This window comes from Mirounga leonina, unplaced genomic scaffold (assembly GCF_011800145.1).
Source record: "Mirounga leonina isolate KUSES-001 unplaced genomic scaffold, KU_Mleo_1.0 Mir_129, whole genome shotgun sequence".
NCBI classification, from domain to species: Eukaryota; Metazoa; Chordata; class Mammalia; order Carnivora; family Phocidae; genus Mirounga; species Mirounga leonina.
In genome coordinates, this window is record NW_023270323.1 from 60,923,035 (window position 1) to 60,939,165 (window position 16,131).

At 41.9% G+C, this 16,131-nt stretch overlaps 1 protein-coding gene across 5 annotated transcripts in view; it reads left to right on the top strand.

Annotated features, from left to right (window-relative positions):
* SEL1L3 (SEL1L family member 3) overlaps positions 1 to 16,131 on the top strand; it is a 99,823-nt gene that overhangs the window by 72,198 nt on the left and 11,494 nt on the right. For 3 of the 5 annotated variants that reach the window (XM_035005195.1, XM_035005194.1, XM_035005196.1), the window contains 5 exons: positions 459 to 586; positions 3,107 to 3,190; positions 10,285 to 10,375; positions 10,510 to 10,594; positions 11,746 to 11,855. In XM_035005195.1, the coding sequence (XP_034861086.1) occupies positions 459 to 586; positions 3,107 to 3,190; positions 10,285 to 10,375; positions 10,510 to 10,594; positions 11,746 to 11,855 (498 nt within the window). Of the gene's footprint in view, positions 1 to 458; positions 587 to 3,106; positions 3,191 to 10,284; positions 10,376 to 10,509; positions 11,856 to 16,131 lie in introns of those variants that run through there. The other 2 variants (XR_004679280.1, XM_035005197.1) reach the window with 2 other exon arrangements.

Genomic DNA, 16,131 nt, shown 5'->3' on the forward strand with positions numbered 1-16,131 from the left:
ATGTCTGGTCACCCACCCACTTATATGCTAGTGTGGATTTTTTATTGTCATATTCTAATTCTCACCTTCCTGCGGGAGATGCAGTTTTGGCACATGAGTTTGAAGAAAGTATTCATCAAGGTTAGGAAAGCCAATGCCTGAATTTTCACCCGGTATGACTTCTGATACATTCTTCCGTTTCATTTACAAGGGTTAAGGGATTCGTAGCTACGTGTTGTCTTATTAATTTATTGGGTAAACTTAACAGAATAGTTTACTGTCAGGGTTATCGCATCCAGAGGCTGGCTTCTGTGATGGGCTGTCTTCCTGAAGCTTGACTTGGTTTTCCTAAAGATATCAGAAGTGATGAGCCGGTGAAAATATCAGGGGTTGAGTGTCTCACCGTGTTGGCTCCAGGGAGACCAGTCCACCTGGGAGGACTCCTCACTAATGAGATAACTCTGTTTATCTCTCTACAGACTTTAGCCGGTGAATATTTCCATAAGGCTGCACAGGGCGGACACATTGAAGGAACCTTGTGGTGTTCTCTCTATTATATCACAGGAAACCTGGAGACATTCCCTAGAGATCCTGAGAAGGCTGTTGTGTAAGAATCTGTCAGCTATTGTGCACAAAGGGAAAGCCTTGTACTTAATTCACTGTGCCTGAAAATGGAGTCCCCGTTCTTTGTTTTGCAATTTTGAATTCAATCTTTATTTTTACCAGCTATACATGCACAGAGTTTCAAGAGCCGTCTCATTCGACAAGGCAAAAATAAGTACATTTTAACTGAAACCAAAAAAATAATAATTTGACATGGGAAAAGCAAGCAATCTGCTACCCCACCCAGACTACTTCCTGCTCTCAAGAATAAGTCACTTTCAGTCTTTTCATTATTTCTTTACTGTTTGCCTCTCTCTTTCAATGACATGCTCATACTACTATTTCTTGTTATTTTCATTACAGACTTTGTCTAATGATGTCCCACTGTGAAAAATAAAGATAGAGTTCCCTCTCATTCTGCCGCCACCCGTCATCCCACGCATCCACACTTCCCACCTGGTCCCATTTTCCCATAAATATATCATTATTTTGGTTGGATTAGGAGCAGGGTGTCCATTATTAGGGCCATGTGAGTGCTACTCCCCGCTGAGCCATGTAATATGCTGTGACTACTTTTTCTTTCTTGCACAGTTTTTTGTGTTCTGTGGAGCATTAATTACACTTCATAGTCCTTCAGTTGCTTAGCTTTCTGCATACTTATCATTTTTCATGTGTTTAATTCTCCAAATTCTCCCACAGTTGTCTAAATCTCTCCTCAGTATGTCCACACCCACCAGGTATACAATTAACTTAATCTCGGTGACATCTCTGTCTTTGCTCAGGACAGAGCTGCCTTCCTGAAATTAACTTTGTCATCACTGTGGAGATTTCCTTTCCCTTCATCCTTGTCTTTTTGGGCTCTCCTTGCCTTACCCTATTTCTTCCTCTTTCTTGATTTACTCCTATGCTTTTGTAGAGCACATCCTCCAGTAGCTTCCTAAAGAATGGTGAACAAGAGGTGCATTTTTGAGGTCATGCATATCTGAAAATGTTTTACAGAGGTTGGCAAACTAGGACCCATAAGTAACATGTGGCCCACCCTCTGTTTTGTGTGGCTCCAGGAGCTAAGAACGCTTTTTACATTTTTAAAGGGTGTAAGACAAGCACACACACTACGATGAATATAAGTAGAGGCTATGTGTGGCCCACAAGGCTTAAAATATTTACTATCTTGCCTTTTACAGAAAAAAAGAACAAAAAACAAAACTTTGCAGACCTCTGCTTTAGATCACCCTCAAACCAATAGTCTGGCTTTTCAAAAGGTTTTGTTTCATAAGACATTTGAAAGCAAATCCAACCTGACCTGAACTCATCGATAAAACTTGACCAAGACAAACTTGAAGCTTTTTATCATTATTTGTTAGGATGTTTGGTGTGAACATTCATATGTTTCATAAATTTTTTTTTGTTATTGATTACTAGCTTAATTCCACTGCAATCAAAGAATACATTCTGAATGACTTCAGTCCTTTGGAATTTGTTGAGGCTTGCTTTATGACCAGCATACCGTCAATTTTGCTACACCTGCTTTTTTTGTTTCTTAGAGTTTTTCTTGTTAGAGTTATATCTTTTTCCAGACTTTACTTTTAATCTTTTCTTCTTTTAATTTTAATATGTATCTCTTCTAAGCAGCAAATAATTGGGTTTTTGTATACTTTTTATTCAGTCTGACGAGTTTAGTTTTTAATTGGTATATTTAGACCATTTACATTTAACGCAACTTGCAGATATATTTTGTTTTAAATCTGCCATTTTACTACTTATTCCTTACTTGTCCCATCCATTCTTTGTGCTTGTTTCCCCTTTTCTTACCCTTCCTTTACATTACTCAAGTTTTTTTTAAAGACTTTATTTATTTGACAGAGAGAGACACAGTGAGAGAGGGAACACAAGCGGGGGGAGTGGGAGAGGGAGAAGCAGGCTTCCCGCTGAGTAGGGAGCCCGATGCGGGCCTCAATCTCAGGACCCTGGGATCATGACCTGAGCCAAAGGCAGATGCTTAACGACTGAGCTACCCAAGTATTTTTAAAAAATTTTATTTTCTCTTTCCATTAGCTTGTTAGTTGTGTATCCTTGTAATATTCTTTTAGTGGTTGTAAGTCTAAAGATTACAACAGGCCAGTTCATTATTTAGTAAAAATTCTCCAGGATAAATTAGAGAACAGAAAAAAAAAATGGGGAAACCTTATAATAAATCAGTAAACATGTTTTAATGGAGAGAGTACTAGAACTCTTGGTGAAGATTATCTTTTTTTGTATTGGTGGTTATTTTTCATTAGGTATCGCTCATGTCTTTGTCTCCATACATGATAACTCCTAAGCACTTATAAGAAAAGGCACTGAATGTAAAGTTCTCAAAATGCATCTTTTTTTGCCTTCTTAATGTTCAGTTCTGGTTTGTTGCTGTGTAAAAATTCTAACAAGCAAAATAATCCCCAACTGGGATTTACTGAGATCATATGAAGAAAAAACAATTATTTAATTTGCCACAGTTTGGATATTTTCTCATTCCTTTTCTTTTCAGATGGGCAAAGCACGTAGCTGAGAAAAATGGCTACTTGGGCCATGTCATTCGCAAAGGCCTCAATGCCTACCTGGAGGGCTCATGGTAAGCTGGGGACCCATGTTAGAATGAACTTTCTCAGCCCTCACCTTTCAATTTGTCAGTGTAGTCGTATGAGATGGAGTCTTAAAATACAACCGAAAAAGCAATTTGCGGGGAAATCATGGCCTCCCAGTAATGATATTCAGAGTATCACAGACTGATTGGCTGTTGATTGGAAAACATAGCATTTCCATGTTTAATTATACACGAAAATTAGTTCTCTAGGGGAAGCATCCACATTCATCAAGTTGAGAGACCCATGAATGTGTTGACTTCTCTTCCCTTCAAGCTTGTTCCTCTTGGTTTTAGAGTGGAGACAGCACAGGGGGTCTTAGCTGAACCTCTGCCCCTCCCTGGCAGAGCACAGAAAGTTCATGGGAAGCAGAGAGAGCAGTGTGTTTAAGGCTCAAGCTACATCTTTCCACTGATATGTTACTACATCTTCCATGGCCAAGAGCCTGGGATTACTGGAACTCACTCACCAGCCCTCGGATATCACAGCCAAATAGATTCCCCATTTTAACTTTCTTCTGATGGAGTTAACAAATCTCAACCTGTACCCTATGGGATGAGACGCTGCACTGAGGACTTGCAAATGATTCCCGTTTGCTGTGCCTTGATTTTACAAATAAGGGCACACCTTTCCAAACTGCAAACTCCACCTGATTCCATCTTATTGATTTCTTCTGCCAGTCCTGCCACTCTGTCTTACTTTTCCATTGGGACATATTTTCTTGGTTGGTTTATTGCCCAAGTGATCTGGATATTTCAGTAATAACTTAAAAGGGTATACAAATCGGCACATATCCCATTGGTCCACTGCCTCAAAGACATTAGACCAGACCTATCATAGATCATACTCTGATCTGAACCTGAATTAAAAATTAAAATATAAGTCCAAAAGAACACTATTTTCTCCTTTCGTCCATGGGTGCCTGCATAATCAGCAGATAGCATGTCAGTGAATGAAAATCTTAAAGAAGGCAGGGACGTGAACCCAATGAAAATACCAAAAGGAATGTTTGTTATTATCATCCTGTGAAAGTTTATTATCTGTAGCCTCACTTTGCACAATCTGGAAAATATTTTAATGGAATTATTATTTTCCCTTTGATACACCTTATAATTTTTCTGGTGCTTTATCTTGTCTCCCAAGTGAGCTTCAGTTTCTAAAACTCCCAAATTTAAATTTAATTTGTTCTCTACTTCTCATCCTCCAAACTACCCCCCTCTTTGCTCCCCACAAGCTTCTTAGGGGAAAAAGAGTATTCAAAACCCGAAGTGTGTACGTGGGCTTTCCCAAAGAGAGAGCACATCCGTAAACAGCCCCACACTGACACACATACACACCACAATGCTTGACACTATTTTTCCCCATAAAGAGAGTGTCTATTAATAGCTACATTTCTTGCCTGCTTTTGAATTTAACATCACAAAGCATTTCAGGTAGCACATTTTAAAATTCGCTGTGAAGGTCGAGATGAATTAAGATTTTTGCAACTTGTTGTCCTTCTTAAAATATTCAGCCACAACACAAGATTGATTTTTTTTTTTTTTTTTTTTGGTGGAGGGGAGGGGGAAATTAAGTGTGTTCTACACTGTGAATTCGGGTCCAGGTCAGCAGATTTTACTGAGTACATTTAAATGCAGGATGCCTTGCCGTAAGCTGCAGGGCATGCCACAGGCGGGGCTCGAAGAAGTGGGGAAGCTTGCTGCCTCCTTTCTTTTTTTTTTAAAGGTTTTATTCATTTGACAAAGAAAGAGCGTACAAGCAGGGGGGAGCGGCAGGCAGAGGGAGAAGCAGGGTCCCTGCTGAGCAGAAAGCCCATCCCGGGGCTCAATCCCAGGATCCTAGGATCATGGCCTAAGCCATAGGCAGGCACTTAACCACTTAACCAGCCAGGCGCTCTGCCTCATTTCTTCCTTATGCTGAACTATCTGCAGTTTCTCACGTGGTCTGCATTCTGTCTGACCTCTGGATCTTTGAACTTGCTGTTTCCTCTGCCGAGAAGTCCTCCCTAACTCCTTACTCCCTTTAAGATCATGACTGCTCTTGTTGATTGTCCGGTGATTTGTACCCCAGGGCCCAGCACCTAGGGTTACCTGGGAAGTGCTCAAAAACAGAGTGCACGATCTAAGGCAAATAGAACAACCATAACTCAAGGCACATGAGCAGTATATAAAGAGCATGAAGGATTCTGAGAAGGAAAAGATGCTATCTGGTTTGTGGGACTTAGATCAGCCTTCGTGACGGGGGTAGCGGATAATATGGCCTTGAGGGGTGGGTGGGATTTCCACTTGGCCATGCAGGGAACAGCATTTCTGATGACGGGAATAGCAGGAAACAAAAGCAAAGAGATAGGAAAATTCTGGATGAGTCTAGGAAATTTTAAGCCACCAGTTTGCCTTCAGGTAAGATTTTTAAAAGGGAGTGACAAATAACAAGAGCAAAGAGATGCTGCTCTATGGAACTTTGAATGGGAGGTCATACACTTTTTACTTAATTCATGAGGCAGTGGGGAGCTATTGATAGTTTGGGGAGAAGGTAGTGACATGACAAAGCTGGGTCCTGAGATGTCTAACCAGACAACTGTGTTTGATGGTAAAGAGAAGGGAGAGTCTGAAGGGGCATGCTGGCTCAGAATCCAGGTAAAAGGAGCTGAGCATTTGAACTGGAGATGTGGCAGAAGCCAGTTGAGTTGTTTTCTCCTTCTTCTGTCATATAGTTGTTGATAAGTATGAAGTGATATGTGATATATATATATATGTATACGTTCTTAAGTTCTTAAGCATAATGATACAATGAATACCTGTAACCCTATGTAAGAAAATGAACAGTTGAAGCTCCCTGCATTTCCCCCCCAGATTAAACCCACCCCCACCCCCAGTCCCCAGAAGTAACCATCATCCTAAGCCTTGTTGTTGTTCTCCCCTTGCTTTCTTTATAGTTTTGCTATACGTGGATATATTCCTAAGCAGTAGAGTTATTTGGCTTATGTCTGAGCTTTATATTATTAGAACCATATTATATATGGTTCAACTGCCTTTCTTTTTTAAACGTAACACTGTGTTTCTGAGCTTCATATCCCTTGAGGCATGTATCTGCGGGTCATTTTTATTGCTGTCATATACCACACTTTACTTACCAATTCTTATTTTAACACACATTTGCGTTTCCCTTTTTTTGTTGTTTTTAAGAACAATATGACCATGAACATTTTTTATGTATATCATGGCATACATAGGAAAAGTTTTGCTAGAATATAAACTTAGGAGTGGGGTCACAGGGCAGGTACTTTATAAGATAGTGTTCACGTTTACAAGGTAATGCTAGCTGTTTTTCCAAAGGAGTTTACCGATTTACTCGCCTGCCAACCATGTATACATTTTTGTTTCTCCATATCCTTGTCAATCTTGATGCTGATGCTAAGTATTATTAAGTTTCAATCCGGATCCGAAGCCTTTTTTTCTATCAACAGGAAGAGACATCTAGTATCCATTATAATGGGAAAATCTTCATCACAATGTATTTGAGGCGAAGTGCTTCTATTTCCACCCGCTCTCCAAGTCCTGAAGCCGGCCCTGGGGTTAACCAGGAAATATAGGAATGTTGGCTTCCCCATACCACAATGTGGCTTTTTTGGTACCATCTATTTTGCTGTAATAGAACTAAATCATCCATCAATGTCCCAAGTCCATCCCCCTTTTTCCTTTTCTGTGAGTGAATTTATTCTGGACGTTATTTTCAAATTACATGTGTCAGTTTGATGAGCTTGTGCTTTTCTGTGTTGTTCCAAGATTTATATGGGATAGTTTAAAAGAGGAGCATAATTGAGAAAAGGGCTTTTTGCTGTATAGGCATAATATGGAAGATAATGTTGTCATGCCTCAGGCTGTCCTCGGACACCAGAAGTCAGCGAAGGAGAGGCTGACTGTCATGTTTCATTTCTCTCTGCCTTCCCCCATGTGTGTTTTATCTGTGAGCCATGTGTTTTATTGTCCTTTGTCTTAAATATGCCCCAAATATTTAACCCAGGAGGTTAGCCAGATTATGGCGGGCTTGAGGCAAGACAAGTAGGCATGCCAAATTCAGTTGAAAGAGATTCACCTTTCTGCAAGAGACCAGGGGTCTCGAGTTCCACAGAGATCCCAGGATTTTTTTTTTTTTTTTTTTTATCCTTTCGGTTTGAGCTGCAGAGAAGAGCACAAAGAACATCATATAATTGTTTGGGAAGCTGCTCAGAGGTATTCAAATTCACAATTCACAGCAAGCAGCCAAATGATTGATTAATAAGATGTATCATTATAAAACTCTCTAAGTGTATATGCTGAGTCGGAAGTGGGAGGATAGCAAATAAGCCCCTAAACTCGCTCTTTACCATAAATCCCCTCCTCTCCATGTCTACCAGCCACCCCCATCCCTGTCAGAATGACTGTCTGGGGGACAACTTCATTTTAGTGCATTTGAAATAAAGCTTGAAGCTCTGGTGAGCTTCCTAAGCCTTGTGGAAATCCATGGAAAGGACAGTACAGCTTTGTGGCTTATCTTTGGGCTTCCTGCCCACAGTTAAGTGCTGCATACATGTTTGTTCCATGAATATAAATATAGAAATATCTGTAATTAATACTTCTAGGCACTCTGTGTTGAAACACAATTAAATAAGAACAAAACACTGGGAGGCTAAATGTGGGTAGGATTTCTGCAGAGGTGTCATTTCTCAGAAGTCTTAATAGGCTGAGGAAGTCTGGCCTTGAGAGTTCTAACCTTCCCCTGCGGATGGTGGCGGTGTGGGAGTGCACGGCGTCGGAGGATTGTTTCTGCAGGAGGGAAGACAGAAGTGGATTTCCCTTCAGTGCTTCTGTTGACATCGATGTTTCATAGACATCTCTTTTTGATGGATTTCAGTGCTTCCTCAAAGGAAATGCTTGGGAATTGTATGAAATTTCCCCTTGGCTTATACAGTAATTGGACAGTGCAAATCTTCCTATAAAACTCACCCCTCCCTCCCCTCCCCACCACCAAAGTAACTCAAGAGACAAGATCTTGTCTTTGTAAAGTTTATCCTAGTGACTCAGTTCTTCCGGGAAGCGTCAGCCTCATGCCTCCCTCGCACATTAGAACAGTCTGCCCGACAGCTGTCGAAGAAAACGCCATTTTGATTACATTTTAATAATGTGAGCCACATCCCATCCAGTTATGGCAGCAGAGGGACCTGGCCTGACATGTGACCTTGAGCTGGCAAGTCTACACCAGCTCCTTCCCGCATCCATCCCTGGGGGAAACAGGCACTGGTTCTAATCCAAGTGTCTCCAAAGAAACGCAAGATTGTGAGACCTTGGGAATGGGTCCCTGTCGCAGAATGATGGGGACTTTCTGCCAGGCCTCCTTTGCATGCCCTCCATCTGGGGTCTGTTCTGAAGATTCTTGTCACAAAGCATGATTTTTACCAGCTGTGTAGGAAAATGCCCAGGCATCTTTTGTGTGGTTCTTACAGCTGCCGTTGTGGGTTTGTTATCTGGCTTGCAATGCAGTGCACAACTGCCCAGCCAGCTTCGTCTCTCTTTAGCATGAGTCATGGCTAATTGGTCCACTGCCTTGGGTGTCTGGGAAGCGGCCCGTGACCTGCACTGTGTCCGATTGAAGGTCTCACTGTCCTAATTTGACCCCCAGTCACCTCTCTCTGTCCCCCAGGGGATGGGCCACCAGAAGCTGCTTTAACAGAGTAGAAAAAATGATTTCAGAATCTGCTTTCCTTATTTCACCAGTCCCACCAGAAGCCAGTTTTGGGGTGGAGCTGCAGTTAAGAAAGTTCTTAATGTCAACCCCTGAGAATGCAAAATAACGATTTCTGGTCAAAATAAAATTTCGCTCATAACCTGGGTAGCACAAAGAAATGGAGGAAATCATAGAATTAAAAAGAAGAAAATAAAATGACTTGATTCTCACCACCTAGAGAAAAGTACTGTGAGCACTTTGATAGATAATTTGGGGGTTTTATTATTTTTTCTCTGCCTATATGCACCGGCTTGAGCTTGTGAAGGTGTGCACTCGGTTTTATTTCTGCTTTACAAAAACGGAATTGCTCTGTTTCTCATCCTGCTGTTTCTTTTTCTTAACTGAGTGGAAAATTTTGCATAAACATCTTTCTACGTTTTTGAATTCTCTTCTACAACATCATTTTTAATGGCCTCATCTGAAAGTGGCTGCACCATGGGGTAATTTAACTACTCACTGATTTTCAGATACTTAAGTTGCTTCCAGTGTTTTTTTGTTCATATAAACAGCTTTGCCGTGAACTCTGTTGTCACAGAATCTTTGCACATGTTTCTGCTTCTTTAGAATAAACCTTCACAAGGGAGGACTGTTGGCCAAATGGTATGTGCATTCTTAAGACTTCCCGCATTTAACGGCTAGAGTCACCGGCCTTCCCGCAAGCACTGGCCTTAGGAATATGTCCATTTCCCCAAACCCTTGCTGCTACTCTGTCTTATGAATCTTGTGCCAGTCTTTCAACAGATTAACAGTGACCCGTCATTGTTTTGCCATCATTCAGTTACTAGCGGTATCGAACATTTTTTTTTTTCTGTGTGTTTGGCCGTTGGTTTCAAGCCCCTTGTAAACTCCCTCTCCTCTGCCAAGCTTCTAATGCATCACAAAAACTCAGCTTTAATTAAGCTTGCTCAGAATCCTAAGTCCCATGAAGGCTTTCACGAAACCGAGGACCCAAAAGCACAGGGCTTTTTCTAAATGCCACTTATCTCTTCTAAGTGGGAATGGAAGGATTCAAGGACAGAAGGCTACGAGACCACCCAGCCAGCATGCCATACACCATTTAGCCAGTAGAGGTAGCTGTTGCATTAATAACTCTCCAACCTTATCAGTGAGTTCAGCCTTTAAGATAGAAAATAAATCAGTGCATGCAGTATTTTTAACAACAGGATTTATTTTAAAAACACACACACACACAACAAACTCATGATTTTGTGGCTTTAAAAAAACTGCTTATTTTGTGCCCTCTTATGCTTGAATATAGAGCTCTCTGTGAATATTAGTAAGAGCCACTATATGAAATTTATTATTAATCATCTATTTTTAGGCACGAAGCTTTGCTGTATTATGTTTTAGCAGCAGAAACTGGAATCGAAGTGTCCCAGACAAATTTAGCACACATCTGTGAGGAGAGGCCAGTAAGTAAATGTATTCTTCTTGGAGTGGAAGTTCTAAGGTTAAGGATAATGAGTTGGGTTTTATGAAGGCAAAATTAGTCACTTGGCTGAAATATATTAATGAATTAACTTTTTCTCCCCCTTCACCCCCTTAGGACCTGGCCAAGAGATACTTGGGTGTTAATTGTGTTTGGAGATACTATAATTTCTCTGTTTTTCAAATCGGTGCTCCTTCATTTGGTATGTATGGAAAAATGGGTGCTAAATTAAAGCATTGGAAGCTTTTAATCTTTCGTAACAGGGAACATCTAACAGCTTTATGTGAAGTATGGTATTTCTAAACAATTAGGAAAGAGTGTGAAAAATCTCTGCTATTAAGATCATGAGTAAACTGCTGTCGGCCACAAGCAATGTGCTTCTCTTCCTCCATTGTCCACTGAATGCTTGAACCCACCATTTCTTCAGAGTTGGTGAGAATTCAAAAGAGAAAGCTATTCTGGAGAGATTCTCTGGGCCAGTCATTTGCCTTTTTTGCCCTCGGATGTATCCCTGTCTTGCTCTGCTCTGCTCTGAATGGGAGGGGTTGATCCCCAGGAAGTACAGTTCCCAGACTCCTGTGTTCCTGGGCATCTGATTGGTTTCAGCCCATGGGAGGTGCCGGCAGGAGATTGCTGGATGGGAGGAAGTGAGAAGTCCAGGTATTTCTCCCTTCTCCCTCTACTTCGGACTGTGTCTCCGGCAATGGCTGTATACCCATATGGTTCCAGCTCCTACCGGCAGGCCACCCTCTGTGGTCTCAGGTGGTCCCAGATCTAGGGATGGTAATAGTTTCCTATCTTACTCTTCTCTGGATTGTTGGTTTTTCCCCCATTTGCCCTTTCAGCCCTTCTAACACCCTGGTAACCGGTTCCCAGTGTTGAAATCCATCTTTTGAACCACTGGACACAGGTTCTATTTTTCTGACTAGACATTGAGTGATACATACACCATTAGGCAAAACTTTTTCCAAGGGAGAAAAAAAAAATCTATGGCTTAAACAGAGTAAAGAAATACCCGCCAGTCATCAAACTTAGGCAGCAAAATTTCAGATGTCAAATAAAGTGCCCCAAACGATCTTGGCCAATTGCGCTGTAAGGTTGTAGACTGGGATTTTCACAGACCCGTTTGGGAGAGCTGCCCAGCAAAGCAAGAAAATGTGTCTAGAAATGGCGGTGCTCGGTACAAAAGGTTTTCCTCCCGCACCCCCTTCCTGACACCCCAAGGAAACAATGATGTTATGTATTCAGGTCCAGGTAGGAAAAACTCTCAGTCGTGCGACCGGGCCAACCACTGAAAATGTCGGTCTGAAATAGAACCGCTTCACCAATGGGCCTCTGCTTTGTGTCCTGCAGCATATTTGAAAATGGGAGACCTTTATTACTATGACCACCAAAACCAGTCCCAAGACCTTGAGCTGTCCGTGCAGATGTACGCCCAAGCAGCGCTGGATGGAGACTCGCAGGTAAACCACAGAGACAAACCCTGGGTGCTGTCTGTTTGTGAGGCTGCGAGGCCTGGAGTCCTCCCAAAGCCCTCCTGTCTTTACTCCTTCCCAGGTCACAAAGTCATTTCTCCTCCATTGTCACAGCTCTGTGAGGACACGAACCCTAACGGGGAACCTTCATGGAGCACCCGCTACGGTTGCCATGCTATTCCCACAGCAATCTCCTGAAGGTGGGGGTGATTATAGCCATGTTATAGGGGAGGACAACAGGACTGCAATCAGGTGATAAATTGCTCAAGGCCAACCAGTCAGGTAGCAGGGGAAGCAGCCCGATCCTAAAGCCACGTCTTCTGGCTCCAAGTCCAGGAGTCTTTCTACCAGATTCCATCAAACTAACTCACTGCGTAGAAACTGAAGAAATTGGAAGTGTGGTCAACATGACAAATGATTTGCTTGTATAGTTGGGCCAACACTTCAGTGATAGGAATTTGCTCTTGGTGACTTTGGGGGCGGGGGGGAACTTCTTATTTTGGAGGATTTTTAAATGTATAGAAAAGTTGCAAAAAGAGTGCGGAGAGTTGCTATATACCAGTCACCCAGCTTCCCCGAATGTGACTATCTTGCACATAACCACAATACCGTTATCAACTAGTCAGTGTTGGCTCAGGACCATTAGGTACACTTGAGGCTTTCCCTTGGATTTCACTAATGCCCTTTTTCTGTGCCAGGATCCCATCCAGACTCCCACATCACATTTAGTTGTCCTTTTTCTTTAGTCTTTTTCGGTCGGTAGTAGTTCCTCGGCCTTTGTTTGTCTTCCATGACCTTGATACTCAGGAAGAACACTGGCTGGGTATTAGGTAGACTGTGCCTCAATTTGCCTCTGTCTTCTGCTTCCTCATGAATAGAATGAAGTTATGCATTTTGAGCAAGGAAAACACGGAAGTGATATGTCCTTCTGAGTGTATCATATGAGTGATGTCAGTACATCTGATTCCTGGTGAGGCTGATCTCAGTCCCCTGGTTAAGGTAGCTTCTGCTGGGTTTCTTCCCTGCAAAGTTAACAATTTTCTCTCTAATTTATATATATCCTGGGGAGATCGTTTGCAACTCTGCAAATATTCTGTTTCTCCTCAAATTTCCGTCCACTAATTTTAGCATCTTTTAGTAGATCTTGCCTGCAACAATCATTAGTGTGGTGAGCTCATGATGATCCTCTGGTTCCATCTCTCTGACATTTGCTAATCGGAATGCTCCTGTGAGAATCTCAGGGTCATTTTCACGATGGAAGTCGCAATGGTTGATGCCTTTTTTTTTCCTTAAGATTTTATTTATTTATTTGGCAGAGAGAGCACAAGCAAGGGGAGGGGCAGAGGGAGAGGGAGAAGCAGGCTTTCCCTGAGCAGGGAGCCTGAAGTGGGACTCGATCTCAGGACCCTGGGATCATGACCTGAGCCGAAGGCAGATGCTTAACCGACTGAGCCACCCAGGAGCCCTGTGGTTGATGCCTTCTTAGACACCAGGTTTCTGGTGTTATGCTTTGCGGTCTGATTACAGAGCAAAAGCTGGAAACGCATACCTATCTTAGATTTTGTTTTGTTTTGTTTAAAGGAGGTACAACATCTGAGTGTTTCTTTACTTGGGTTAAACCCCCACGTCTTTACCACTTCATTGCTATTCCTACCGGCCAAGTCACTAAATCACTGAGTCTGTGTTTTCTCATTGGGAAACGGGGATAATAATAGTATTTAGCTCATAGGTTATGAGGATTGAATGTTATTAAACATTCAGCACTGAGTACACTCAATGAACAAGATCTTTCCTATGATTACTTCTTCTGGAATGAAATCAGAGTTGGTGCTAAAAGGACTCAGTTTAGAGCCAAACTTCCTTCGATGATTTAGGGGAACTATTTTTTTTTTTTCAATCCCGATGTTTATTTTTTGGAAAAACAATGTTATAGAAACATTAAAAGATAATTTTAAAGGAAAATAAGCATTAAAGGATGCAGCCACGGTTCCATGGCGGGGCCTTTACTCCTTCCTGTCTTCCTGTCCCCCTCTAGCTGCTTGCTGTCCACAGCCAAGTGTATCTCTGTAATTTTAACAAGAGCATCCACGCCTCTTAGAAAATCCATCCCTTTTCACATATTGTAGGGATGTGTGCATTTTACGCATGGTCTCTGTAACTATTAATTACTCTTAACCACTGCCCCATATTCTGTTGAGCCCATGGCTGTAATTTATTAAGCTTTATCTTATTGGTGGACGTTTATTCTCGTTTGCTAATTTATGCATTGACTTGGCACCTATTTCTTCAGTCCTGCCATGTCTTAGACACTTCTTAGTGGTGGGGACGGAAGAGAAAAAGATAGACAATATTCCTGCCTTCTTGGGATTTACAGTCTATTAAGGAAGACGCGGAGGCCTTTTCCGGTTCTGTTGCAAGGCTATCGAGTGCTTCAGTGGACATGTTCATACCTCCGTCTTTTATCTCCATTTGAATAATTTCTTAATAATCTGAGGGCTCGTATTACTGAATCAAACAGTTGAAATGGTCTCATGGCTATATACTAATAGCACATGGGCTGATGTGCTTTCTGAAAGGGTTTTCCAACGAATACCTCACCAAGCAGTGGCTGAGTGCGGGAAAGGGACAGAAATCTTGCCAGCACTGGATGCTTTCATGACTTCACTTTTAACTATTCTAATTAAATAACTATAAGTTGATAACTTCCTTGTTGTTTTACGTTGCATTGATTTGATTACTAGTGGCAATGGACATTTTTACGTAGACTTTACGATCATTTACTCGTGATATATTTTATGTGGATTCTCTATTCGTATTCTCTTCCTATTTATCTGTTGGAGGTTTGATACTGGCTTTTTTTTTTAAGATTTTCATTTATTTATTAGAGAGAGAGCATGAGCTGGGGGGGGGTTGCAGAGGGAGAGGGAGAAGCACGCTCCCCGCTGAGCAGAGAGCCCGATGCCAGACTCCATCCCTGGACCCCGGGATCATGACCTGAGCCGAAGGCAGACGCTTTACCGACTGAGCCACTCAGGCGTCCTGATACTGGTGTTTTTTTTTCCATTTAAATCAGAATCAGTTCTTTATACATTTGCCCAGTAGATAATGGACCTTAAGCTATTACATTGCATACAAATATTCGCCTAGTCTGTTTTCCCATTTATTTTAATTTTGCTATTTTTCCAAGAGACATTAAAATTACATAAAGTGATTTTTTTTCTTTTCTTCTAATATCTCAAGTTTTAAGAGTACCTTCTTTCTAAAGAGTGGAGAAATATTCTATTTTCTGCTTGCGCATAAGTGTGTGTTATGTGTACATCTCGAAGGTACAACACTTTGATCTGTTTGGAGGTTACTTGGCAGCATAGTGAAGGTAAAGATTTGAGACTCTGGGCCCTGTGTGCTTACATTTGGATTCCAGCCCTTGCCCCTGTCCAGCTGTGTTACGTTGGGCAAGTTCCTCAACCTCTCTGTGCCCCAGCTTCCTCACCTTTAAAATAGAGAGGCTAATAGTACCTATCTCAATCTGCTGTTACGAGCATTAAGCAGATACATACATAAAACAGAACAACGCCTCACATTATAACAGCACTCAGAAAATGTTACCTGCTATTATGTTTATCATGATTATTGCATGGGATGGTAATGAGAGGCCTGGTGTATACAGCCTGTTGGGGGTGATTTTCATTGAGATCTTTGTCCATGGCAACTGAAAGGAAAAGTCAAAGGGAGGATACAAGTCATTAAAACATGACCATGAATTCTTTGAAGGGCAACAATCCTGTTTCACTTGTAAATCCCTAATGGTGAGTAACGCATCGTTTTCTGTGGATTTCTCGGTCCGGCCATATGCTCTGCCCCTGATGGATGGTGCCTGTCCCCAGACAGTGTAGTAGCTCCCATTCTTTATGAAGCACCTCTCCTGTCAGCCTCTTAGCTCTGCTGGTTTTTTTAATTGGATCTGCACAGCCCAGTAAGGCAGGTCCTACCTCTGAGGGTCAAGAACAAGGTGTATAAGGAAGAGGTAAGGAATTGTTACCAATTGCCAAGAGGATCACGAGCGGTTTTCCACACTGGCCTAGGAGAGCAGAGACAACCCCCCATGTGTGACATTGTGCATGAGAGAGACTCTCTACATTAGAATGCCAGTCAGGAGGAGCACCCCCGGCCACAAAAACATTCTGTTCGATTTCCGACATGCTGATGGTGTCCCAGAGCATGATCTATAAGTGATAGACATTGCCTTCAACTTGGTATTCTGGTT